This window comes from Tupaia chinensis, unplaced genomic scaffold (assembly GCF_000334495.1).
Source record: "Tupaia chinensis unplaced genomic scaffold, TupChi_1.0 Scaffold000159_1, whole genome shotgun sequence".
NCBI lineage: Eukaryota > Metazoa > Chordata > Mammalia > Scandentia > Tupaiidae > Tupaia > Tupaia belangeri.
The window spans coordinates 5,907,861-5,933,764 of record NW_006159630.1 but is presented as its reverse complement, the minus strand read 5'-3'; the positions used below and the strand labels follow the sequence as shown (position 1 = coordinate 5,933,764).

General features: G+C 47.2%; 1 protein-coding gene and 1 pseudogene across 2 annotated transcripts in view; one reads left to right on the top strand and one right to left on the bottom strand.

Moving 5' to 3' along the window:
• Positions 1 to 25,904, bottom strand: part of SRP68 (signal recognition particle 68) — a 48,440-nt gene that overhangs the window by 10,197 nt on the left and 12,339 nt on the right. For both annotated transcript variants that reach the window (XM_006145770.3, XM_006145771.3), the window contains exons 3-10: positions 24,788 to 24,901; positions 21,898 to 22,093; positions 21,253 to 21,335; positions 19,950 to 20,059; positions 19,160 to 19,242; positions 15,531 to 15,671; positions 4,974 to 5,072; positions 747 to 811 (exon numbers count right to left, since the gene is read on the bottom strand). In XM_006145770.3, coding sequence (XP_006145832.1) covers positions 747 to 811; positions 4,974 to 5,072; positions 15,531 to 15,671; positions 19,160 to 19,242; positions 19,950 to 20,059; positions 21,253 to 21,335; positions 21,898 to 22,093; positions 24,788 to 24,901 — 891 coding nt within the window. The remainder of the gene's footprint in view (positions 1 to 746; positions 812 to 4,973; positions 5,073 to 15,530; positions 15,672 to 19,159; positions 19,243 to 19,949; positions 20,060 to 21,252; positions 21,336 to 21,897; positions 22,094 to 24,787; positions 24,902 to 25,904) is intronic.
• LOC102488053 (28S ribosomal protein S18c, mitochondrial pseudogene) lies at positions 6,588 to 9,996 on the top strand (annotated as a pseudogene).

The window sequence follows — 25,904 nt, the reverse complement described above, 5'->3', positions numbered from 1 at the left end:
GTCGACTGCGGCTCGCGTCCCGGACCCGGTGGCTTAAAACTCACGCTGGGCGTGTGTGTGTGCATGCCCAAGATCCCGAGAGGAGAATGGAGGAGAAAGGACTGCGGCGTGACCATCCCCCCTGGGGGGTGATTTCTCGCTTTCTGTCTCTATGTCTCTCTCTGTCTGTCTGGCGAGCGCACGCGCCCTACAGTGAAAATCTCTCCAAAAAAAAAAAAAATGCTTTGCAGGAAAAAACCCCAAGATTCTCTCCCCAGACAAACTAACTATTGTACACAAAATGATATAAGAATTTAGATACAGTTTTATAAAGTTTTAATAAAATACAAATACTGGGGCCGGTCAGTGGCATGGTGGTTAAGGCAGCTGAATCCCAACTGTGAGGTTCGAGTCTCACTCTTGTGAGATGGGGTTAATTCCAGGGAGAGCTGGTTGTTATACAAGTAAGGGCTGCCTGCAGGTCACTATCGCTCTTTGCCTGCACCCACTGACCTTCCTACTTCCCTCGGCCATGCTGTGACCTGTGGCCAGAGGCTGTTTTAATGCCAGCACCCAGAACCGGGAGCCAAATCAGCCTCTGCTCTTTAAAGCACCCAGACTCAAGTATTTCTGTTTAGCAATACAGCAAGAGACTAAGACAGTATTATTACACATTAAGAAATTATAAATGAAAATGTATATACATTCCTTTACTCTAATAATGTAATTTACAAAATTAAAAAGTGGAAAAATGAAAATAACCTTACCTGTGCAGGTACTGAAGATTAGAAACCTTCCCAGACTCCCCTTCAAGGGTGTAATCTCTCTGTTTCTGCAGAAAGTGAAAAACGTAACAAGTCAAACAGCTGGCCCGACCCTGGGCCTTGGCCATCTCACTCAGTGGTGTGGTCCCAAAGTGCCCTGAACACAGACATGAGACTTGTCTCGTGCTGTCACTGGCATCTAAAAATGGACCTTGAGTAAGAAAATTCAGAGCAACGCCAGTTGGGATTTCCTGCCCACTGCTTCCAGTGTCTAACTCTAAAGCATCAAAACCAGACATTCCCTAGTCTGTGGCTCATTTTTAGGGTCTGTGCCCTAGACCCATGCTCCCTCTGTTGCTGTCTGAGCTCACTCTTAGGGGTGGCTGAACAGTGGCCCCCCAAAGAGGCCTACATCCTAAACACCAGAATCTATGTTACCTTACATGGTGACAGACTCTGCAGATAATATCAGGTCACTGGGAAAGTCACGATGCATTTTATTTATTTATTTATTTATTTATTTTTGGAGAGGTTTTTTTGCAATAGGGCGCGTGCGCTCGCCAGACAGACAGGGAGAGACAGAGAGACAGAAAGCAAGAAATCACCCCCCAGGGGGGATGGTCACGCCGTAATCCCTTCTCCTCCATTCTCCTCTCGGGATCCTGGGCACGCACGCACACGCGCCCAGCGTGAGTTTTAAGCCACCAGGTCCGGGACGCGAACCGCGGTTGACTACATGGGAGTCCAGCGACATAGCCATTACGCTAACTGCTGGTTCCCAGTCACGATGCATTTTTGCTCAGAAAAACATAGAAAAATATGTTACCACTTTCCTGATGACCTAATACTACGCTCAGGATCACTGGATTACTGTGAGTAATGGGCCAGGAGGGCCCAGTGTAATCACTCCAGGCCCTTTGAAGACAAAGGCTGAAGCGTCAAAGACAGAACATGTAGGGACGAAAGCAGTGGCAGACAGGAGAGAAGATGCTGAGCTTCCGGCTCTGAAGATGGAGGATGGGGCCACAAGCCAAGGAATGCAGGTGACCTCTGGAAGTCAGGAGATGCATTCTTTGGAACACTGGAAGGGATTCTTCCTAGGCTCCCCTGGGGGGTTCCAAAAGGAATAGAGCCCTGTGAGTGCCTTAGGTCTCTGACCTCCTGAGGGTGAGATAGTAAGACTGTGCTGTTTTAAGCCACTAAGTCTGTGGCAATATTATCGTAGCAATAGGAAACGAACATGCCTTTGTATGACCACACTCATTCCATTCTGCCAGGTGGCTCCCTGACCGCAGTGGATTCACAGTGGGTGGGGGGCTCTGCAGATTCCTGCTAAGCGGCTAAAGGGAAGCATGATACATAAAGGTTTCCTGATGGGAGAAGGAGCCAAGTGATGACTAAGAAAAAGCAGGGATTAAAAAGAAACACAAACACAGTTCTGAGCATTTTATACTCAAGGTAATGTGGCAGAAAAAAAAATTACAGGACCAGCAGATGGAGTAGTGGTTATGTTGCTGGACTCCCACATGGTCGATCGCAATTCGAATCCCAGATCTGGCAGATTCAAAGGCAGGCCAGGTGTGTGTATGCATGCCCAAAATCCCAAAAGGAGACTGAAGGAGAAGAGAATGCAGTGTGGAAATTTCCCTGGGGAGTGACTTCTCACTTTCTGTCTCTCCAGCAAACACACACACCCTGTAGGAAACAAACCAACCAACCCAAAAAACTCTCTAGAAACAAAAAGAAAGAAAAGAAAAAAGTTGCTTTTTATAATCTTGAGGAAAATATAATGAAAAGGTAAGTATAAAACAATAAACAGAGCCAGCAGGTGGTTTGGAGGATAAGGCACTGGATCCCACGTGATTGGTTGTGTGGTTTGAGTTCTGGCCCTAGAACTTGAAAATCACACGGGGCATGTGTGCGTGCGTGCCCAAAATCCTGAGAGGAGACTGGAGGAGAAGGGGTTCAGGTGCGGTTATCCTACTTGGTGGGGGGGGTGATCTCTCTCTCTCTCCCCCTCTGGAGTGTGCACATGCCCTAGAGCAAAAACTTAAAAAATAAACAAAATGTTAGAAGGCAACGCTTGAAGTGACTGTTTAATGGGTAGGTGACAAGGTGACCCGGAGGTGAATGGTGCACAACACTGAGGTGTGTGACCCCACTGAGCTGTACACTCACGGAGGGTTATTAAGACGGTGACTTTTATGTTATGTACATTCTACCACAATTTTAAAAAGAGACAACACTTGACAAATTCCAACTGTAAGCATCAGCTGTTGAGGAACAGCAGAGACCTTGGTGGGCTAGGACGGCATAAGCACACTTGTCAGCAGGCGGGAAGCTATGAGTGGGGTCTTGGAAAACACCGGGCTTAGAGAGGTGAAAGGGAGAAGACAGCCTCCCTGGATGTGCGGGGGGACCCGTGTAAGGGATGCGCCTGGACAGCAGGCACGCCGCGAGCGCGGAGTAGGACAGCTTGAGGCTGAGGATGCAGGCGGACTCAGCCGTGTACGATGCCGAAAGCTAGGATGGCTCGACATCAGCTTAGGAGTTTGAACTCCACTTTCTAGATCAGTGGTCTCTAAAGCAGGGCACATAAAACCTAAGAAATGTGTGTACAAAAAGAAAATCAGAATATATTATTTCTTAAACTTAATTTAAAATATGCACTGTATGTATTACAAACCAGCTGGACAGCAGGGCATATGATTTATACACAATGAATCAGTGGCCAGGCTCACCTGGACTTGGGCACGTCGTGAACGTTTGGAGACCACTGCTCAAGACGGAGGGAAGCAGGAGTCTCTGCACTTTACTTTGTTAGGTTTTTGCCATGGAGCACATGTGCTCGCCAAAGACAGAGAGGAAAAGGGAGAAATCACTCCCTAAGCGGAATGGCCATGCCACAATCCCTTATTTTCCATTCTCCTCTCAGGATTTTGGGCACACACACCTTACGTAATTATTAAGCTGCCGGTTTTGAGATTCAAATCACAGCCTGCCATGAGGGAGTCCGGCACGTTAGTCATCACACCACCTCCTGGCCCAAATCACTGGGTTTTTTACAATTAGACAGTAAAATAGCCTTTAGATAGATTCAATTTGTTTTTATTATCATTTTTTTACTTGACCAGAGAGAGAAAGGGAAAGTGAGAAAACATCCACCAGGCTCAGAACTCAAACCGTCATCAGACACATGGGAGTCCAGTGCCTTAACCACCATGCCACCTGCTGGACCCCCAGTTTATACTTTTCAATAGAAAGGTCTAGTGGGAACCTGCTGGACCCCCAGTTTATACTTTTCAATAGAAAGGTCTAGAGGGAACCAGCAGGTGGCATGGTGGTTAAGGCAAGAACACGGGGGGGGGGGGGGGTGTAGACGCCACTGGACACTCCCACACGGTTGACCATGGTTTGAGTCCTGGACCTGGTGGCTTGCTTTCTTGCTTTTCCTCTCTCTCTGGTCACATTAAAATAAATGAATGAATAAAATTAAATAAATAATTCTTTAAAAGCCAATTTTGGAGATGCAATCCTGAGACCTTTGTAGTAATTTAGCCATAACATAGAAAGATAATCAGAGAGCCAGCTGACAGGGTGGTAGTTTAGGTAACTGAAGCCCACTGTTCCGAGTCCTGGACCTGGGCTTTAGAAACATGTTGGGCACATGTACATGTGTGCCCAAAATTCCGAGAGGAGAGAAGGGATTGAGGCATAGCTATTCCCCCTGGGGGATGCTTTTTCGCTCCCCCGGGGTGCTTTTTCGCCCCCCCCCCCCCCTCTTTCTCTCTCTCTCTGCAAGCACACCCTATAGCAATAATAATAATAGTAATAAAGGTAATTAGGCACAAGTGGAATCAACAATAGGCCAGAGGATTACAAAGTGAAAATAAGTCGGGCCTGTGACAGGGAAGAGAGAGAGAGACGATGGTTCTGCTGTGTGCAGCCTGAGGCTGGAACGGGCTGGGGTGACATGAGGAAAAGCGAGCACAGAGAAGCCCCCGGAGGCAGAAAGCTGGGCTCACAGGCTTCACGGGTAACAAACAGATGGAACCACTGGCAGGAGCAGGGTAGGAGAGATTGATTTCTCGACCTGATGGAGCCCAGGGGCCACTGCTGTCTGGGCTCTAGGAGAGACAAGCACTCAGACCTCTGGGGCACCACCAGAGAACGCGACAGACTGAGGAGGACCCAAGCCCAGAGTGAGAGCAGGTCCAGCCGATGTCCTACCTGATCGGGCTTGAGCTCTTCTCGCACGGCCTGGATGGCGTCCCGACACTCACTGAGCATGGATTCGAACAGACGCTCCTTGGTTTCTTCGCTTTCGGCCTAAACAAAGGCAGAATGGACTGAGACTTGCTTTTGGGTCATCTGTGTATTGTAATGGGGGGGTGGGGGGACGACAGCGCTCTGACAGCCACCCAGCGCAAGGGCTCCAAAGCAGAGATCCTGTCAGCTGCTACTTCCCGACCGCGTGAGACCTTACGCTTTATTCATTACTCACGTGGACATGGAAGCTGTATTTTAAAAGTGGACATTCTGAAAAAGTGACCTGTGTAACTGACACGGGACGTTACCTGTCAGGCAGGAGACGCTTTACATTTCTTTATCACAGGACTGCCTGCCACTGTCCTCCCTGCCCTACTCTGCCCAGCACCAGCAGCGGCAGCCCCGGGGCCTCCCAGACTCGCCACTCGCGGCTGCACAGCACGCACACATTTCTCTCCCTTCTCCCTTCTCGAGCACACCGTCAAGTCCAACTGCGTGCCACAGGACTACCCTTTACAGAGAGAGCCCAACTGGTAGATCCCATATTTCCCTTAGGTCCACACAAGTGATAAACATTACTAAGCAATAACCAGTCAAGGGGCCAGGTGACACAGTGGTTAAAGTGCTAGACTCCCATGTGGCCGATCTCAGTTCGCGTCCTGGACCCAGCAGCTTGAAACTCATGCTGGGTGTGTGTGCGTGGGTGCCCAAAATCCCGAGAGAAGGAACTGCAGTGTGGCCACCCCCTGGGGGGGGTGGGTTTTCCTTGCTTTCTGTTTCTTTGTCTCTTCAGCGAGTGCACATGCCCTTACAGCAAAAATCTCTCAAAAACAAATAAGTAGCGGGACCAGCAGTTAGCATAATGGCTATGTCGCTGGACTCCCATGTAGTCGACTGCAGTTCGAGTCCCGGACCCGGTGGCTTGAACTCACGCCAGGCGCATGTGCGTGCGTGCCCAAGATCCCGAGAGAAGAATGGAGAAGGGATTGCGGCGTGGCCATCCCCGCTGTGGGGGTGATTTCTCACTTTCTATCTCTCTGTCTCTCTCTTTCTGGCGAGCACACACACCCTATAGCAAAAACCTTTCACAAAAAAAAGAAAGAAAAGAAGAAAAAAAGAAGGAAAGAAAGAGGCTAGTCAAAAGGTCATTTCTCGTAAGCCAAAGTCTCTTCACCACAGACCTTCTGTAGTCAGAAACTCCACATGGGGGCTCACAGGCAGGGTGGTGGCTAAGGCGCTGGACTCCCACACGGCTAACCACAGTTCGAGTTCTAGACCTGTCAGCTTGCTTTCTCATTCCCCCCCAAATAAACAAATAAAATAGATAATAATTTTAGAAAGAACATTATAATATTTAAACTCAATTTTAAAAAATAAAGAAAAGAGGGGCCTGCAGGTGGCATAGTGGTTAAGGCTGCTGGACTCCCACATAGCTGACCATGGTTCAAGTCCTGGACCTGGCAGCTTGCTTGCGCGTGCGCTCTCTCTGTCCCTCTCTGGTCAAATTTAAATGAATAAACAAACAAAAGTTAAATAATTCTTTTTTTAAAAAAATAAAAAGAAAAGAAACTCTACATGACTAACTGGGAGGACAGTTTTCGGGCAGGTACGTTTGACGAGTGTGAGACGACAGCCTGTAGGAGCACTGGGCGGAGCCCCTCCCGCACAGTCAAATACCTGCCAGACCACATTAGCATCCTCAAGAATCTGACTGAGCAGGTGGGGATGGACTAAGGCAGGAGGTGGACTTGTGCTACTGGCTGACCCGCTATTAAAACATCAACATTCCATCACTATATTTGACTTTCCACAGAAACTAACAGCCAACCTGAAAAAATGTCTTAACATTCAACTGACCTCTAAGAAAACTCAGGGAACCCAGTCCCACCCCCTGTAAGAGCTGGTTGGGAGGAGCCTGAGGAAAATTTTCAAGAACTCTTATGTCCTTCCCAGTTCCCAGTGTGAAAAAACCCTCCTCGTAAATTACCCAATAAAAACCAAACACACTTCTCCACTCGTACGTTACTTGACTCTCCTCTTGTTCACGAACTTAGGAACAAATCGGGGCAGTTACCCTGTAAATCTGTAAGGCGAACAGCCGCCATTAACTCGTGGAGACACTTGAGCCTGCACTGCACTGCTGTGCCGTGGAACTTTCCAGAATGACAGGAGTGCTCTCTAGCAGCACCACCCAATGCAGGCGCATGAGCCAACGTGGCAGCTGAGCCCTTGAGATTTCAGGATTCTAAATAGCCAGATTGAGTCCAGTAGCCACCACGCCGGGCAGAGCAGCCCTAGAGAAACACAGGACTCAGAAGATGGTTAGGTCCCTTAAGTTGGCAGGACTCTGAAATCATTTACTCAAACTTGCAAGCTACGTTTTTCAAAGTACAAATCCTGTGGGATGGTAGTTTCATGACGTAATGGAACAAACTGTGTGACTCTGGAATGCTTAGCTGGAGTGAAATAAGTGACAGATGTGGCACCGTTGACAACTGAGACCACCACACACACACACACACACACACACACACACACACACACACAACCCAAAGCCACCTTACTGGCAGCAAGAGCGAGCCCCCGAGCCACCGCACCAGCTCAACACCAAGCAATCCAGTGAAGATGGCACCCACACCTTTTCCTGATGGGTGGGGTTCAGTGCTGGACGATGGATGTCTAAATAGGAGAAGTGCACACTGCATTATGCTCAGCAGAGATCTGTCTTCCCCGTAGAAGGTGTGGCTCGAATGACAAAATTAACACGATGCTCCACGGAAGCCTCTTCACTGCCAGCACTGCCTCTGCTCCCTGGACTAGGACACGTGTGTGGAGGGGCTGAACACGAGCACACTTCCCCCGCCTGCAGGCGACTACGTTCCAGGGGGGATTTCATAAAAGCCTCAGTGACAAAGACGCATACCTGGACAGGAGGACTTAGGTCACCTGTGTCTTTCTCAGGATGCCCGCACTGAGCAATGACTCAAAGGTCACTAACCCCTGAAGCGAACCTTCCCGTGGTTCTCAGGGCAGGGCAAAATGCCTCCAAACAGAGAGGCTTAAACACAGGCTGCTGCTCGCGCTCTGAATTCCGTATCCCTGCATTTGAGGCCCAGATAATTCCTGAAAGGACAACGGAACAAGAAACGCCTCCCAGCACATAGGGGGAGGGCTCGCCTGTCCTGGCCCGGCACTTCTGTCACTGAGCAACAAGAATGGGACCCTAAACAGAAGTGGCAAGCGCCCCAGCTGGCCCGCTCTGGCCGGCCCTTCCTCCAGGTGTGCCTGTGCACAGAAAGCCCTTAAGCCCAGAAGTGGTGCTACTTTCTAGCCCTCCACCTAGATTCCCTTGGCTGAAGACCTGACACACTCAGGAGGAGCCTGAGGACAGCACCGGTTCCCTCCAGAGCAGGCCTCAACGGGTACCTTATGGTCCCGGGTATGGGAAACCCTGCAACTATGTGGCCCAGGCACGGACCCCTGCTGTTGGACAGACTCCCAGATGTCTATACTTGCCTGTAGGAGGTGGAGGGGTGACTAAGAGACACAGGGCAAGTCAGACCACATTCCCCACCACGCCCCAGGAGAGACCTGGGGATGAGAACAAGCCTCACCTAGCCCGGGAGGGCCAGAAGGAACAGGGAAATCTGGTCCAGAAGACAAACCTCGGTGGAGAGTAAATTTCTTTTTGAAAAGACAGGATAAACATCTCCCTTGCACTCAAATACTAAAACATCAACCTTAACTTAAGGATAAGAGTCAAGTCTGCAGGTATTTAAAAACCTGCCCGCCCAGCCCCTTCTCCAGTCCCAAAAGAGCTGCCTAAAAATATCCTCACAATTGACAATTGAGGAGTGATCGAGTACTAAGAAGGCAAAATAGGGGCCAGCAGATGGCATAGCAGTTACATCACTGGACTCCCACACGGTAGACTGTGGTTCTAGTCCTGAACCCGGGGGCTTAAAAATCACGCCAGTCAGACGGGACAGTTAGGAAAGAGGAAAGGAAAGGAGGAACGGGAGTGAGGGCTGCTACGGTCGCTGTTTGCGATGGTCTAGGGAGGAAAAAGTTGACACACTTGGCAGCGGCTGGTGTCTGTGTTAAAGGTCCCAGGACTTACGAGGTGCTGTATACAGACAGGAAACCAGAAATGAAGACATGCCTTTTCCAATGGAAAAATCCTATAAGGAGCCTCTTCAAAATGCATCTTGTGTGAGAAACGCGTAGATTATAAGGATGTACAGCTTCTGTCCCAGTTTATTTCTCCATTTACTGGATGCATTTATGGAAGGCACATAACAGGTCTTTGTGGGAAGAAACAGAAAGAATCTCGAAAGCAATTAAGAGAGCTCAAATAATGGGGTTTATGCCAGTGACATACAAGGATGCTGCAGATCGCAAGACCCTAAAGTTTGTAACATCACACATCAGGAATACATTACACAAAGTTATTACCAATAAATGTATTTTACGATGTGGTTGTACGATGCTATCACTACTTCAGAAGAACCTTTGGGTAGAAAAGTGATTCAGAAATGACACTTCCTTTCCAAATGTTCACTAAATAGATAGGTTATTTAAAATGTATGATATTTTGTTATAGCAAATAAAGTGGTAGAATTTTGGGGAAAAAAAATCACGCCAGTCATGTGGTGCACGGGTGCCCGAGATCCCAGGCCTACCACGATGTGTGCATGAGGCCTCAGCAGGTTTCCTAAGAACGCCCGTTGGTGGAGGAGCAGCTTCATTTAGCAGCGTCTGCAGAGCTGGGGTATGAAACCCCACGTGGTCCTGACTTGGCCTCAGTATAAGACTTTGGGCCAGCCCTCCATAGCTCTGTATAAAACACGCCAGGCTAGAGGCCCGAACCTGTGTGGAGAACACTTGTAAGTTTGTTTGGAGAATTTTTTCCTATAAGGTGCATGTGCTCGCCAGAACGACAGAGAGAGAAATCACCCCCCATGGGGCATGGCCACACTACAATCCCTTCTTCTCTCAGGCGTGAGTTTAAGCCACCGGGTCTGGGACTCAAATCGCAGTCGACCACATGGGAGTCCAGCGACATAGCCATTATGCTAACTGCTGGTCCCTCTGGTATGTTTTTTAATTTAAGAACACAGCAATGTAACAGATAAAGGGTAACAGGCTTTAAATGGATGGTAGAGATCTTTTTTTTTTTTCCCCCCTTTGGAGAGGTTTTTTCGCTATAGGGCACATGCGCTCGTCAGACAGAGAGAGACAGAGAGAAAGAAAGCGAGAAATCACCCCCCAGGGGGGATGGTCACGCCGCAATCCCTTCTCCTCCATTCTCCTCTTGGGATCTTGGGCACGCACGCACACGCGCCCGGTGTGAGTTTTTTAAGCCACTGGGTCCGGGACGCAAACCACGGTCGACTACGTGGGAGTCCAGCGACATAGCCATTACGCTAATTGCTGGTTCCCTAGATCTTTGAAAAGTGTTCTCAGAACAAAAACGTGGGTCAGCTACATGGTCTGGTGGTTAGGGCAGATGGATTTCACACGGCCCACTCTGTAGGTTCTAGTCCTGGCTTGAGAAGCATGCCAACCAAGCACATGTGCACGTGCCTGTTGTGCATACATCCACAATCTTAAAAGGAGGGAAAGATGGAGGAGAAGGGGTGGCGGTGTGACTATTTCCCACAGACAGTGCTTTCTCCTCTGTGTGTCTCTCTGGCAAATGCATGCACCCTTTAGCAAAATAAATAATGGATTTAAAAAAAAAATGAAAGCAAAAACACTTGATTTCCATTACTGCAGAGTTGTTTATAGAAGGTTTGTTTCCTTATTGGAAAGGACCTTAAAGACCATGAGAAAATATAGACTGTGAGGGGAAAAACCCAAGTTATCTGTGGGAGGCTGCTCACCAGCGAATATCGCTGATTTCTTAGGGAGCAAACAATTACACAATGCCAAAAGCCATGATTGGCTTCCCTTCAAAACCTCACCTTCAAAACCATACTCTGATTGGCCACTAGAATCCCTCAGATTTGCATATCTGACACCTCACAATTGGTCCACAAAGCAACCAATCATAACCCACCTTTTACAACCAATCACGGCCCACCAACATGTATATAACCACGATCCCTGGCCCACAGTCTCCAGACGACCCTGAAGACCATGAAGAGTTGTAACACCGCGTCATCTCCAGAGTCTCCGGAGGACCCTGAAGAGTTGTAACACTGCGTCGTCTCTGTGCTGTAACACTGCGTCGTTCGTCCCATCTCTCACTCCTTCCCTCAGGAAACCTGTTCGACTGTCCCCCAGGTCAGGACAGTTATCAAATACACCGAGATTCTTTTGCTCTTCCCCAGCTCTATTTTTTTGGGCAGGTGATTAAAAATCAAACAAAACTTTAAGATAAACAGCTCTAGTAAATCAAGACTGAAATTCATAATTTAAATAACTTTCATCAGAAAATAGGCTATATATATATAAATCTACATGGTATTCTTGCTTTGGGCAATCTATTTTACAACAATCATCAAGAATACAGAAAAACTGAAACCAGCAGATGGCATATGGTTATGTCACTGGACTCTCACGTAGTCCACTAGGTTTGAGTCCCTGACCCAGTGGCTTAAAACTCATGCTGGGTGCATATACGTGCCTGTGTGCCTAAACCCCAAGAGGAGAATGGATAGCCACGTGGTCATACCCCCGGGGCGTGACTTTTCCTTTCTGTCTCTGTCTCTAATGCAAGTGCACCTGCCCTATAGCAAAAATCTCACTAGACAAGGCTTCACTACATTAACATTCATAGTGCTAAAAACTGTGGAATACCAAGGTCCAATAACAGATATGTTTTGATTAAACAGGGACTTAACTTGCCTGTTTTTTTTCTTTTCTTTTCTTTTTGGAGAGGTTTTTGCTATAGGGCTCGTGCGCTTGCCAGAAAGAGAGAGACAGAGAGACAGAAAGCGAGAAATAATCCCACAGCGGGGATGGCCACACCGCAATCCCTTCTCCTCCATTCTCCTCTCGGGATCTTGGGCATGCACGCACACGAGCCCGGTGAGTTTAAGCCACTGGGTCTGGGACTGGAATTGTGGTTGACTATGTGGGAGTCCAGAGACATAGCCACTATGCCAACTGCTGGTCCCTTGCATTTATTATTTTATTTAAGTATACTGACAGGGTCTTAATGCTGCGGTCCCCCCCCACCCCAAGTTTCGGCCAGCCTGGATCAAGGGCACGTGCATGTCCAGCCTACTGGGAGGCCTCTGGATGCACACAGCTACCCTCCAGTGAGGTCAGTCTGGCAGACTGTTGCACTGACTGCCACACACCACCTGGCCCCGTGTGTCAGTTACAGACAGTGACCACCTGAGCATGCATACTCAGCTGCACAAACACGCACACTCCAAGTGAGACGAGAACACAGGGCCATGCAGCTGTCTGGACAGGGTCGATTTTGAGTATTTTCTTTATCTTTTCAAGTCTGGAATAAAGTCAGTCTGTTCTTTTTCTTGTTAGCATTATCAAAATTTTGGTTAATTTTGGGACTAGCAGGTGGCGTAATGGTTATGTTGCTGGACTCCTATGTAGTCGACTGCAGTTCAAGTCCTGGACCTGACGGCTTAAAACTCATGCTGGGTACGTGTGCGTGCGTGCCCAAGATTCTGAGAGGAGAATGGAGGAGACTGGACTGTGGTGTGGCCATCCCTCCGGAGGGTAATTTCTCACTTTCTGTCTCTCTAGCAAGTGCATACACCCTTTAGCAAAAAACTCTCAAAAAAAAAAAAAGATTAATTTTGAACTACTTTACAAAGGGTAATTATAATCTGTGGATCCAGAAATCAACCCTTCACCTATATTAATCAAGTGTGGTAGTTAAGGTGCTGGACTTCCACATGGCCCACTGTGATTTGAGTCCCAGACCTGGTGGCTTGAAAATCACGCCAGACATGCGGGTATGCATGCCCAAAATCCCAAGAGGTGAATGGAGAAGGCGCTAGGGCATGGTCCTCCCTCCTGGGCGGGTGATCTCCCACTTTCCCTCTCATTGTCTCTCTCTCTGGTGAGCACACACACTATGGCAAAAACCATTAAAAAAAGAAAAAAAGAAAAAAAAAAAGAGTTTGAAGTGATACTTTGAGAACTGTGTGCAGGCCCAGTCACGGCAGCATGTGCTGGCAGATGCTCTAAGCATTATTAACATTATTTTAATTTTCCTTGCTTTCTCACTCTCCCTCCCTCCCTCCCTCTCTCTCTCTCTCTCTCTCTCTCTGGCTGATCAAACTGGAAAATAATAATAATAAAGTTAAATTTTAAAAAAAGGGGGAGCCGGCAGGTGGTGTGGTGGTTAAGGCTGCTGGACTCCCACATGGCTGATCACAGTTCAAGTCCTGGACCTGGTGGCTTGCTTTTTCACTCCCCCCCCATCCCATCTGATCAAACTAGAAAATAATAATAATAAAGTTAAATTAAAAAAATATATTTTTTCATTTTACTTCTTTTTCTCTTTCTCTTTTTATTTGACCAGAGAGGGACAGAGAGAGACAAAGTGAGAAATCATAAGTCGGCAAGTCTGGGACTAGAACCACGGTTGACCATGTGGGTGTCCAGAGTTCTTAACCACCATGTCACCTGCTGGCCCCAGCATTTTTAGCTTTTAAAAATTGCTTAAGGGCAGGTCCCACAGTGCCAGAGTTCAGTACTTTGCAGAGAGCTCCAGAGCCCATGTGGCAGACTACTGTTCAAATCTTGGTCCCAGCATGTTTTAAAGACACACTGCACACACGCACATGTGCCCAGGATTCGGACAGGATAGAGAAATTATGAGAAAAGGACTGTGGTGTGACCAGGCCCCAGCAGGGTTCTCTCTCTCTAGCACACACACGTGCCCTCGGTACTATAAAAGGACTTAGGTATGGTGTGTGCCTGGATCCTACCTGGTGCCCCACTCATCGGTCCCTGAGGCCCTCTTTCTCTCCCCTGGACAGAATCCCCGCACAGAGTGGAAGCAGCCCTCTCTCCAGTGCACATCTCACTTTAGAACAGCAACTCACCCGGTCACGTCTAGTGGCTGCTACCAGAGCGCCAGTCCAGAGGAGGGGCAGCTGCACTGCCCTGCCAGCGCAGTGCTCTTTAATAGCTGCTGGGGAAAACTAACCTGGTACCACGCTAGTCTTCAGTTCTTTAAGCACATAGAAGGGAAATGAGAGAGGGAAGATGCAACCAGACAAGGACACAAATAAATTCTTTCATTGCTGAAAGCTGTCCCCAACTAAAGTGGCCATTCTGGAACAAGTCATTGAAAGTCTGATCTTTACAACTCACCACACAATGAGTGTAGCACACCCCTCCACCACCAGATTCCAATCATTCAGGGTGCAACAGATTACTGCGAGGCCTTGGAAATGCCCTGAGCCCTTGCTGAGGCAGGAGACACAGCTGGAAGCCTTTTTTTCCTTCTTAATGTACTATTTACCGCATACACACCAAGATCTCCAGGATCTCTTATCTCCTGGGATGTGGCTGGGTGTTCAGACTGAACCACAGGTAACTATGTCAGTAAGGTGCACCAGGCAGCTCAGCCCACATGGACATTCCATGTACGCTGCACACCCAGCCAGACATTCTGGTCTCACCAGGCTCTCCCGACAAGGCCCAGGAAGGAGAGGCAAACTCTCTAGGGCTAGAAGCTAGGACAATGGGCCAGACAGACTTGGAGTGGTAAGAGCTGGGCTGCTGCATCACCTGCTGGGCTGAACGACCCCTTACTTTAAGCCAACTTCTTAATACTTCCATTTTCATACTGATTTTTTTTTTTTTAATTTGCCAGAGGACACGTATGCTTACCAGAGAGTGACAGACAGAGAGGGAAAGTAAGAAGCACCACCCACGGGGAACGGTTGCACCACAGTCTCTTCTCCTTCATCTCTCCCCCCTCCTTTTTTTTAACAGAAATTTTTGTTATAGGGTGTGTGTGCTTGTCAGAGATAGACAGAGACAGAGAAAGAAAGTGAGAAATCACCCCACAGGGGGATGGACACACTGCAATCCCTTCTCCTCTCGGGATTTTGGGCATGCATGCACACATGCCTGGTGAGTTTTAAGCCACTGGGTCCAAGGACTTGAACTGTGGTCGACTATGTGGGAGTCAGTGATGTAACTATTATGCCATATCTGCTGGTCCCATCCTTCTTTTTGATATTTTGGGCATACATGCACACATGCCTTGTGTGTTTTTCAGGTCACCGACCATGTAGCCAGCCACGTGGAACCCAGCTGCCTTAACCAAACAACAAAAAAAAAAAAAAAAAAAAAAAAACCATACCACCGACTGGCCCACTGTCAATTTAATCTCTAAACATAAAAACTCCACTATAAACTCAAGTTTTCAAAATTATTTTTCAAGAAGGTACATGCATCTCCAGACTGAAGAGATCCCAAAGAGCACTGAGCAAACTGAACAACAACAAACTGCTGTTTTTTGAACACACAAGGACATCTGCAGACACACAGTGGAGAGAGTGCAGCACGTTCCCTTACCTGGGCAATGGCTGCTTCGTTATCGGCCAGTCCCAATAAAAAGATCCGCACTTTGTCAATCTTCACGGGAACGGTCCTCCCTCTCCATTCCACTTCGCTCATGGTAGCCGCCTGTTTGGCTCGCGTCTGAGTGATCAATGCCTGGAATGTGTTGTAAAAAGTTAAAGCTTTGGTGGATGTGAGTGACAAAGTGAAAACAAGTAGAACCTATTGTTAGTGTCTCTCTAAGCAATACAGTATATCCTTTACCAAGTACACACAAATTTCTAATGATTTATTTTGGTATGGGGCCCATGTGCTCACTGTCGGGGGAAGAAGGATAGAAGTACCCTCCCCTGGGAGGAGGTGGCCACACTGCAATCCTTTCTCCTCCATTCTCCTCTTAGAATTTTGGACAGGGACCAGCAGTTAGCATAATGGCTATGTCTCTGGACTCCCACGTAGTTGACCACGGTTCGCACCCCAGGCCTGGTGGCTTAAACTCACACGGGGTGCGTGTGCGTGCGTGCCCAAGATCCCGAGAGGAGAACGGAGAAGGGATTGCGGTGTGGCCATCCCCGCGGGGGGTGATTTCTCCCTTTCTGTCTCTCTCTGTCTGTCTGGTGAGTGCACACGTCCTATAGCAAAAAAACCTCTCCAAAAAAAAAAAAAAAAAGAATTTTGGACAAACATGCACACTCATCCAGCTTTTTTAAAAAAACGTTTTTGCTATATAAGTGTGTGCCACCAGCATGTTTTATAAGCGATTGTGTCCAGGATTCAAACCACACAGCCATGTGGGATTCAGCCACTTTTAACCACTCACTATGTCACTGGCTGGTCCTCTATTTATTTTGAAGTTCTCCTTGATAGCATGTTATCTTAGTTTATAGACATTCAGATATTAAAAGGACATAATAGAGGGCTGGGCTATTTCCTTAGCATAGCAGTGACACACTTCTCCAGAGAAGCCAGGGACAAGCAGGTAGTACAATGGCTATGTCACTAGACTCCCATGTAGTCGACTGTGGATCGAGTTCCAGACCCGGTGGCTTAAACTCACGCCGGGCACATGTGCATGTGTGCCCAAGATCCCAAGAGGAGAATGGAGGAGAAGGAATTGCGGCGTGGCCATCCCCCCTGGGGGGTGATCTCTTGCTTTCTGTCTCTCTCTTTCTGGCACTGCACATGCCCTATAGCAAAAACCTCTCCAAAAAAAGGACAAAATAAATAAATAAATAAAGAGAAGCCAGATCCCTAGGCCAGCCAGGGGCATGGCCAGCCAGTAGCTGAATCTCACATGGCCAACTGTGTGGTTCAAATCCTGGACCTTGCAGCTTGAGAAACACACCACCTGCACGTGTGTGTGTCCCCTAAACCCCGAGAGGAGAATGGAGAAGGGACTGCAGTGTGGCCATTGCCCCAGGAGGTGCTTTCTCACTTTGTCTTTGTCTCTCTGGTGAGTGCACACCCCTATTGCAAAAATTAAAAGAAAAAAAAAGTTGAGGCCTCTGATTATAAAACCTAATATAATATAAATGGTAAATGCTACGGAAGTAATCATTATACTATTTTATTTATTTATTTTGAGGCTAGCAGATGGTGTAGTGGTTATGTTGCTGGATTCTCACATGACCAAACACAGGTCAAGTCCCAGACCCAGTGGCTTGAAAATTACACTGGGATTTGATCCAGCAATCCCACTTCTGTGTATCTACCCAAAGAACAGGAGAACGCTTAGTCAGAAAAACACTTGCATATCAATGTTTATCACAGCATTACTCACGATTGCTAAGACATGGAACCAACCCAAATGTTCACAAACAGATGAATGGATTGGAAAGTGTGGCACATATACCCCATGGAATACCATTCAGTCATAAAAAAAGACAACATATCCCTGCCATTTGATAGAAAGTGTTCGAATAGGGAAGATTTATTGCTGAGTGAAGCAAGCCAGGCTATGGAAGAAAGATATTGTATGTATCCACTTAACACATACTGACTATCCACACTATATGGTAAAGATTGAAATATTAGAGAGCATAAAAGCAGTGAAAATAGTTATGGACGCTGAAGACAGTGTGGAGCAGGGCGGGAGAAGGGAAGACTATAGAGAAGGACAGCATGAGAACAGATAGAGAGGCCTGGCATTTGTGGGACAGAGAAATGATTTATTACCTGTTGATGATAACATGTATAGTATTCTCTACTGGACTGGTCTGAGAAACATTTCATATTAGGTTAATTCTCTTTACAAGCCAAATGATGTATAGTGACTGAATATTTAAAAAAAATAAATAACGAGAAGAAAAAAAAAAATCAAAAAAAAGAAAAAAAAATTTTTTTTTTGGAGAGGTTTTTGCTATAGGGTGCGTGCACTCGCCAGAAAGACAGAGACAGACAGACAGAAAGCGAGAAATCACCCACCAGGGGGGATGGCCATGCCACAATCCTGTCTCCTCCATTCTCCTCTCAGGATCTTGCGCACACACACAAACGCGTCTGGTGTGAGTTGAAGACACCAAGTCGGGGACTTGAACTGCGGTCGACTACATGGGAGTTCAGCGCTTAGCCATTACGCTAACCGCTGATCCCTGAAAAGCTATTTGATGATGATGTGGATAAGTAGTGTCTTTGTCTTGACTGATATGCATGGTAATCATGCTGGGAAAAAAAATGTTATACGCTGTAAAGGTACATGTGATTAAATGTAATATAAAAAAACAGAAACTAATTTTTTAAAAATCATGCTGGGTGGGACCAGCAGGTGGCATGATGGTTAAGGTGCTGGACACTCCCACATGGCCAACCATGGTGTCCTGAACCTGGTGGTTTGCTCTCACTTTCCCTCTCTCTGTGGTCAAATTAAATAAATAAACAAATAATTCTAAAAAAAAAAAAAAAAACCACGCTGGGTGCATGTGCATGCATGCCCAAGATCCCAGGAGAACAAAGAAGGGTCTGTGGCATGGCCATTCTCCCTCGAGGGTGATTTCTCACTTTCCCGCTCCCTCTCTCTGGTGAACGCACATGCTCTAAGGCAAAAACCTCTTATTAAAAAGATAAATAAAAGATTAATTTTATTACTATTATTAATTTGATCACAGAGAGACAGAAAAAGAAGGGGAAAGAGAAAGCAAGTTGCTAGGTCTAGGACTTGAACCTCAGCAAGCCCATGTGGGAGTCCAGTTCCTTGCCACCATGCCTCCTGCTGGGCCCCCTTACTGAATTTTTTATTTGTATTTTTTGTTATGGTTTTTTTTTCTTCCCTAAATGTTTTCAATCCTTGGTTGGTTGAAACTGTGAATACAGAGGGTCACTATGTATTTATTGGAGTGAAAAAAAAAAATGCATGTGACATCAAATTTTAAAAGCAGGTTATTGGGGCCAGCAGGTTGCGTGATAGTTAGGGTGCTAGATCCCACATGACTGAGGTTTAAGACCCAGACCTGGAGGCATGAAAAATCATGCCAGGCACAGGTACGAGTGTGCCTGAAGTCCTAAGAGCAGAACGGAGAAGGGACTGTGTTGTATTCATCTCCCCTGGGAATGCTTTCTCACTTTCCCTCTCCCCTCCTTTCTCTCTCTGTCTCAAGCAAGCACATGTGCTATATAGCAACTAAAAAAGATAGTACATATTAGATTACCTCCAATTTCTCAGCCAGGAGACCTTCAGTGCCCCCAGACCTCAATCTCATTTGCATGAGTTCATTAATAGCCGACTGGTCCCCTGAGAGAGCGAGAAAGAAGACAATCTTCAAGGGTCTGGTCTCTTCTCAAAAACGACTAGATTTGACTCAGACTTAAAAGAGATCTTTCCCTCCAGAAGCACATTGTACGAAATCCTCCAGAAGACCTGTTCTCTGACAAGTTCTTTTACAAAGAGTGAATTTGGTGGGGCAGGAAAAACATCCTGTACGATATGCTATGACAGTGGATTCAAGTCACTATATTCAAGTCACTGTGTCCAACTCACTGAATGTACAGTATCGAGAACGAGCCCTGAGAGGAACTATGGACTCCGGGAGCGGGCGACAGGCCACTGCAGGTTCATCAGTTGGAACGAATGTGCCCCTCTGGTGGGGAGGAGGACAACAGAGCGCCACGCATGTGTGAGGGAGGGGTACATGCTACACCTCGGCACTTTTCTCCTAATTTTGCTGTGAACCTAAACTGCTCTAAAAAAACTGAAAATGAACTCGGCTGGAGACTCGAAACTACTCTTGGGAACCAACAGAAGACGGAAGATGGAAGCAAGTGAAAAGAAGCCATCTTCTGTAACTGCGAGCAGGGCTGACTTTAACGGGGCTATTTTTGTCATCAATGAAAACTCAAACCAAAGATGAATGAGTGGAAAGGGGAAAAGGCGCGCTGATTTCTCCAGATGCACATGCCCAGAAAACCACCTGTGCACGTTCGACTGGAGGCCCTGCTCACCAATGTTATATGCACAGTAGCGGATGTTGGGCGAGATCTCTTCCACACGCTGCTTGTACAGCACAGCCTGCTCCTCTGTGAAAGCGCTGGCCAGCTTCTCATAGATGGTTCTGTGAAGAAGAAAGCAGGGTTACAGCAGCCTTATTACTTTTTTTTTTTGAAGAGGTTTTCACTGTAGGGCGCGTGCGCTTGCCAGACAGACAGAGAGAGACAGAGAGACAGAAAGTGAGAAATCACCCCCCAGGAGGGATGGTCACGCTGCAATCCCTTCTCCTCCATTCTCCTCTTGGGATCTTGGGCGCACACGCGCCCAACGTGAGTTTAAGCCACCAGGTCCAGGACTCGAACCGCAGTCGACTACGTGAGAGTTCAGTGACATAGCCATTACGCTGACTGCTGGTCCCAACTTCTTTTAAAAGAATTATTTATTCAGGGGACCAGCAGATGGCATGGTGGTTAAGGCTCTGGATACTCCCCCATGGCCAAACATGGTTTAAGTCCCAGGCCTGGTGGCTTACTTTCTCACCTTCTCTCTCTCTCTCTCTCTCTGTGTGTCTCTCTCTGGTCAAATTAAAAATAAATGAATGAATAAATAAAGTTAAATAAATAAATCTTAAAAAAAAAAGAACTTATAAAAAAGAATGATTTATTTCATTGTATTTATTATTACTTTTTTTTTTTTAATTGCTAGAGGACATGCATACTCACCAAAGAGAGACAGAGAAAGTGAGAAAGCAAGCTGCAGGTCCAAGACTGAAACTGTGGTCGGCCATGTAAAAGTCCAGCGCCCAACCACCATGCCACCTGACAGCCCCTACAGCAGCCTTATTGTAAGAAATAAATTCGTGGGACAAGAAGTTGGCATAATGGCTATGTTGGTGGACTCCCATGTAGTCAACTGCAGTTCAGTCCCAGACCCAGAGGCTTAAACTCATGCTGGGCACGTGTGCGTTCATGCCCAAGATCCTGAGAGGAGAATGGAGGAGAAGGGATTGTGGCATGGCCATCCCCTCCTGGGGGACGATTTCTTGCTTTCTGTTTCTCTGTCTTTCTCTGTCTTTCTGGCGAGCGCACACGCCCTATAGAAAAACCTCTCCCCCCCAAAAAAGAAGAAACTCACAAGGAACCAAAGCATAGTCTTTTGAAGATCTTCTACCTACTACCAGAACTTGCAAGCTCTTAGGATCAGAGAACATTTCTACAGGGAGGACAAGTCCTTCTAACTTGTACAGAAGCCCTGAGTGGGTCTGCACATGAGTCTGACCATCTGTAAATCCAGCCACAGTCTGACTGGAGGACTTACTTGCATTTGTTAAAGGCCTCAATGGCAGCTTTCCATTCTTGATGTTCGAAACGCAGCATTCCTGAGAGGTAAGCCGTGTAGGCCTGTGAGGGGACGGAAAGAACTGCCTCAACACCAAAGCACCTGAGCTCCGGCTCCATCCTCCTCTACCAGCTTCAGACTCCGACATCAAGAGACATTCAGGTTGATTTTAAAAAAGAAAAACTTACTTAACGAATAAAACATGATACATGGGTAGTATGCTATAATTCACTCATTTCTGAGGATAAAACTTCAAAACAAAGGAAATCTGTTTCCTTCATCTTACTTAATAACCAGTTTCTGAGCTATAACATAGGCATTTGAAGTTAATATACCATCGCCTTTAAAGATTTTTTTATTCCAAACAGATGCTTGTTCTGAACTTACCCATGAGATGCAAACATTCCTTCTGCATATCAGAAAAAGCATGCCTCTGCTCAAAAAAGTACTAATTATAAAGCACAAGAGCTCAAAAACAAAAATGAAGAGACACTAACTTCGCCTTTCGAAAGATCAGAAAGTTTTCTCCCCTCTCCTATTGATTTACAGTGTAAGAGCCTGCTCTGTTTAAAGCCATGTCTCTAATCCCCACACTAAAGCAAAAGTGGACGCTCAGACACTAACCTGAGCCTCCAACTTGGTCTTGGCATCTACACGATTGCTCTCACACAAGCGTTCCAGCTCCTCTGCATGCTTCACAGCTTTGCGCAGACGGGAGAGCAAGTGGAACCGTTTTCGGGGCTCGGTGTTGGCTTCCTGTTTGAGCTGCATGGCATAGCTCCAGGCTCTCTCGGCATCCATCAGAACCAGAAGCAAATACCTAGGTCAGAGAGCGAAGGTGGGAGAACTAAATGACGCAGGCCAGGGCACCAGATCTCCAAGCGGCGAACTTTGGCCTCTTGATTTTTCTCTACACCCTCCCTCCATCTCCTTCCCCAGAACTTCTCTTCCCACAGTATCAGCCCCGATTCCCAAATCAGCACCTTTGATCCCAAGTCAGGATCCACCTCAGGTTTCTTATCATTTGCTATACATTGAAATGCTCGGGACCAGCAGATGGTGTAATGGTTACATCACTGGACTCCCCCAGTCGACCATGGTTCAAGTCCTGAACCCGGTGACTTAAAACTCATGCCAGGCACACGTGCGTGCATGGCTGAGATCCCGAGAGGAGAAAGGAGGAGAAGGGGTTGCGGCATGGCCATCCCCCCAGGGGTTGATTTCTCGCTTTCGCTTTCTGTCTATCTCTCTAGTGAGCGCAAGCGACCTATCACAACAACAACAACAACAACAAAAAACCACACACACACAAACAAAAAAGCAAAAATACCTCTCATTGAAAAGCTCTTATCACCTCAAACTCGGCAAATCCAGAATCCTGACCTACCCCCCTGACTCCTGTCCAACAGGGGCAGTCTAGGCACATGATCTGCCCTTGTCTCTGCATCAGCGTCTCCTCCTCCCAAACCACTTAGGAACCAAGTCCTTGTGAAGATGGACAAGGGCTCTAGAGCCTGGGCTGGGATCCCATTGCCATCGCTTGCTGCCGTGTGACTCCGGGCAGCTACTAACCCCCCATGCCTCATTTTCCACACAGTTAAACACACAGAACACACTTAGACCAGAGCTTGGCCCTTACTGAGTACTCGATAATTTAACTGCTTTATTATTATCCTGGAGAACCTTTCTTTTTCTTCTTCACCATAAGGCATATGTGTGCACATGTGAGAGTAAGAGAATGAAAAAATAAAAGAGAGAAGCAGCCCCACAGGGCCTGTCCACACTGTGACACCCTCCTCAGCCCTCCAGCCCGGCAGGTCGTGGGTAAGCATGCGTCCCGTGTGTCTCAGGCTGTCCCAGCCAGGAGGGGATGTGCTTCTCTTGAGCACTGTGTTACTGCATGCCTCAGACTTGGCCCCTGGTGAGTGTTCTTTAAAAGGCGGCCTTGATTAATTGATCTTTCTTTAACTTCAGCTAAATCATGTCTCTCCAAAATAAAGGATCTTGCTCTCATAAAACAGTCCAAGTTTTTTACTTTATTCCTGACTTTTTCAGCTGGATCTCGTCAAATCTAAACATTACATCCTGCCATGTCCTGTCACTGTCTCTCCACTCTGGTTTTCTGACTGTGCCCGACAAGCCACACTCGCAGACTCTTCACGGCCTGAGCAGCAGCTAACAACTGTCCAGAGCTTTCCAGCTCTCAGACTGCACTCACAGATACAGGCTGCTCCTGACACAGAATGCTCTGTCACAAGTCCTTCACCAGCAAGCCTCCTCCATGCAGGCTTCTTGGGTTCCCCATGAAGTACCCACAAGCCAACCTCTTCCTTCTAAGCTTGACAGTAAAGGACACACAACACGGCACCCTGCTATCTTAGGGTGTTCCTTGGTCACGTGGCCAACATCTTACAGCAAGATCACAATCGATAGGGTTCAAGAACTCTGCCTCTTCTCTCTCTTCTATATCCAACATGGCATCCAGCTCCGCCCTTGCTACATACCAGACTCTGTTTCAGGCTTTGCACACCACATGACAAGCCACTCTTGCAACTGTCCTACTACTGCAGCACAAAAGCAGGGCTAGCGATACCTGAATGAGAGGGCTGTGTTCCAATAGGACTATTTAAGCAGCAGGAGGACAGACTGGCCCACAGGTCACAGTCTGAGGAACTGATCTGAAGACACTTAATACACGGTGCTTGACAGATAAATCCTTCAGTCAGCGTTATGAATTGGACACTAGGCCATGAAATACACAACTCTTCTGTAACAGTTTACACACAGCCGCATTAAGGTACACCGATTTAAGGACTCAAGACACTGAAATTTACATCCTAGAAACCTTACCTGAGAGCTGATAAAATTCTAATCACTGACTTTTTCATTTTATTGTGTTTAATTCTTTGCCGGAAGGCATGTGCACTTGTTGGGGAGGAAGAGGCATGAGGAATCACATTCCCCATGGGTGATGGCCATGCTGCAATTCCTTCTCCTCTACTTCTCCCTCCTGTGGGATCTCTGGCATGCATGCACAGCATTTTCCAAGCCCCTGAATCTGAGACTCAAACCACACAGTAGCTATGTGAGATCCAGCCACCTAACCATCACACCACTGGCTGGCGCCAACCACTGACTTTAGCATTTACTATCCTGGCCAGCACGTGGCACAGTGGTTGGGGCACTGGACTCCCACACGGTTGACCATGGTTCAAGTCCCAGACCTAACAGCCTGCTTTCTCACTTTCCCTTTCTGTCTCACTGGTAAAATTTAAAAATAACAATAACAAATAAAATTCAGTGAGTAAATAATTCTTTAAAAAAATTTCACTATCCTAACCATTACTTCAACAAGCTACTGAGCATCTCTGAACCTGTTCCCTTACCTTAGAACACAGGAAGAATGAAAAATACATCCACAGAGCTGTAAGAAGTCTCTTGAGATAACTAAGGAGCTTGGAACAATAAACACATTAGCGAGACCCACTTAGCATCAGTGCTGAGCAGCCAATACCTGTTATCAGTAAGGAGATCTTCAGTGACTTTTTTCCCTGTGAATTTGTGTCTGTTCCCCATCTTAAAGTTGAGCGTTTTCCTGAGACGTCTTTGTCTCCGAGAACAGTAGCCCCTGTAAAAAAACACAAACGAAATTCAGGCAGGAGGGCGGGCAGTAGTTTAACAAGTAAGTTCTGGAACGAGGCGAGGTCACAGGTCGGGGTTCTACCTGCGGTGAGTAGCACTTTCACACCCTGGCTTATGACCTTTACCAACCTGCAACATGCAGGGCAACGAGGCTGCTATCACAGAAAACCCAGACAGAGGGACACGGTGTCCCTTCTCAAGGAATCTGAATCCCAGCTGGGGAGGGTCATGGAGATAAAGTGCAACAGAGAGGGGCCAACAGGTGGTGTGGTGGTTAAGGCGCCAGATTCTCACATGATCAACTGTAGTTCGAGTTCTCGACTTGGCAGCTTGAAAATCACACCAGGCATGAGCGCATGTGTGCCCAGAGTTCTGAGACGGAAAGGAGGAGGTGAGATTACCTGTGGCCATCCCCACTGGGGTATGTGTGTGTGTATGTGCGTGCTCGCTCGCTCGCGCTTGCTCACTCTCTCTCAACTCTCTCTCAATGGCTGCACCAAGCCAGCTCCATGGCCTGGTGGCCTCGTGGTTAGAGCAGCCAAATCTCATATGGTCAGCCAAGCAGTTGAGTCCTTGACCCGATAGCTCATGTATGTGCCCAAAACTCCCAAAAGGAGGGAGAGACAGAGAAGAAAGGATTGTGGTGTGGCCATTCCCCAAGGGTGGGAGGTTGCTTTCTCATCTCTCTTGCCCTGCCTCTCTCTGACAAGCATAGGAATCGCCATAGCAAAAGACAAAAACAAACAAATAAACCAAACAAAAATGGCTAGCACATAAATAGACAATGTGAGGGAATTAGCTAAAAAAATTACGGTATACCTACACACTGATTGTGCAACTAATAAAAATCATACATATCGGGACCAGCAGTTAGCATAATGGCTATGTCACTGGACTCCCATGTAGTCAACCACGGTTTGCGTCCCGGACCCGGCAGCTTAAACTCACGCCGGGTGCGTGTGCGTGTGTGTCCCCAAGATCTCGAGAGT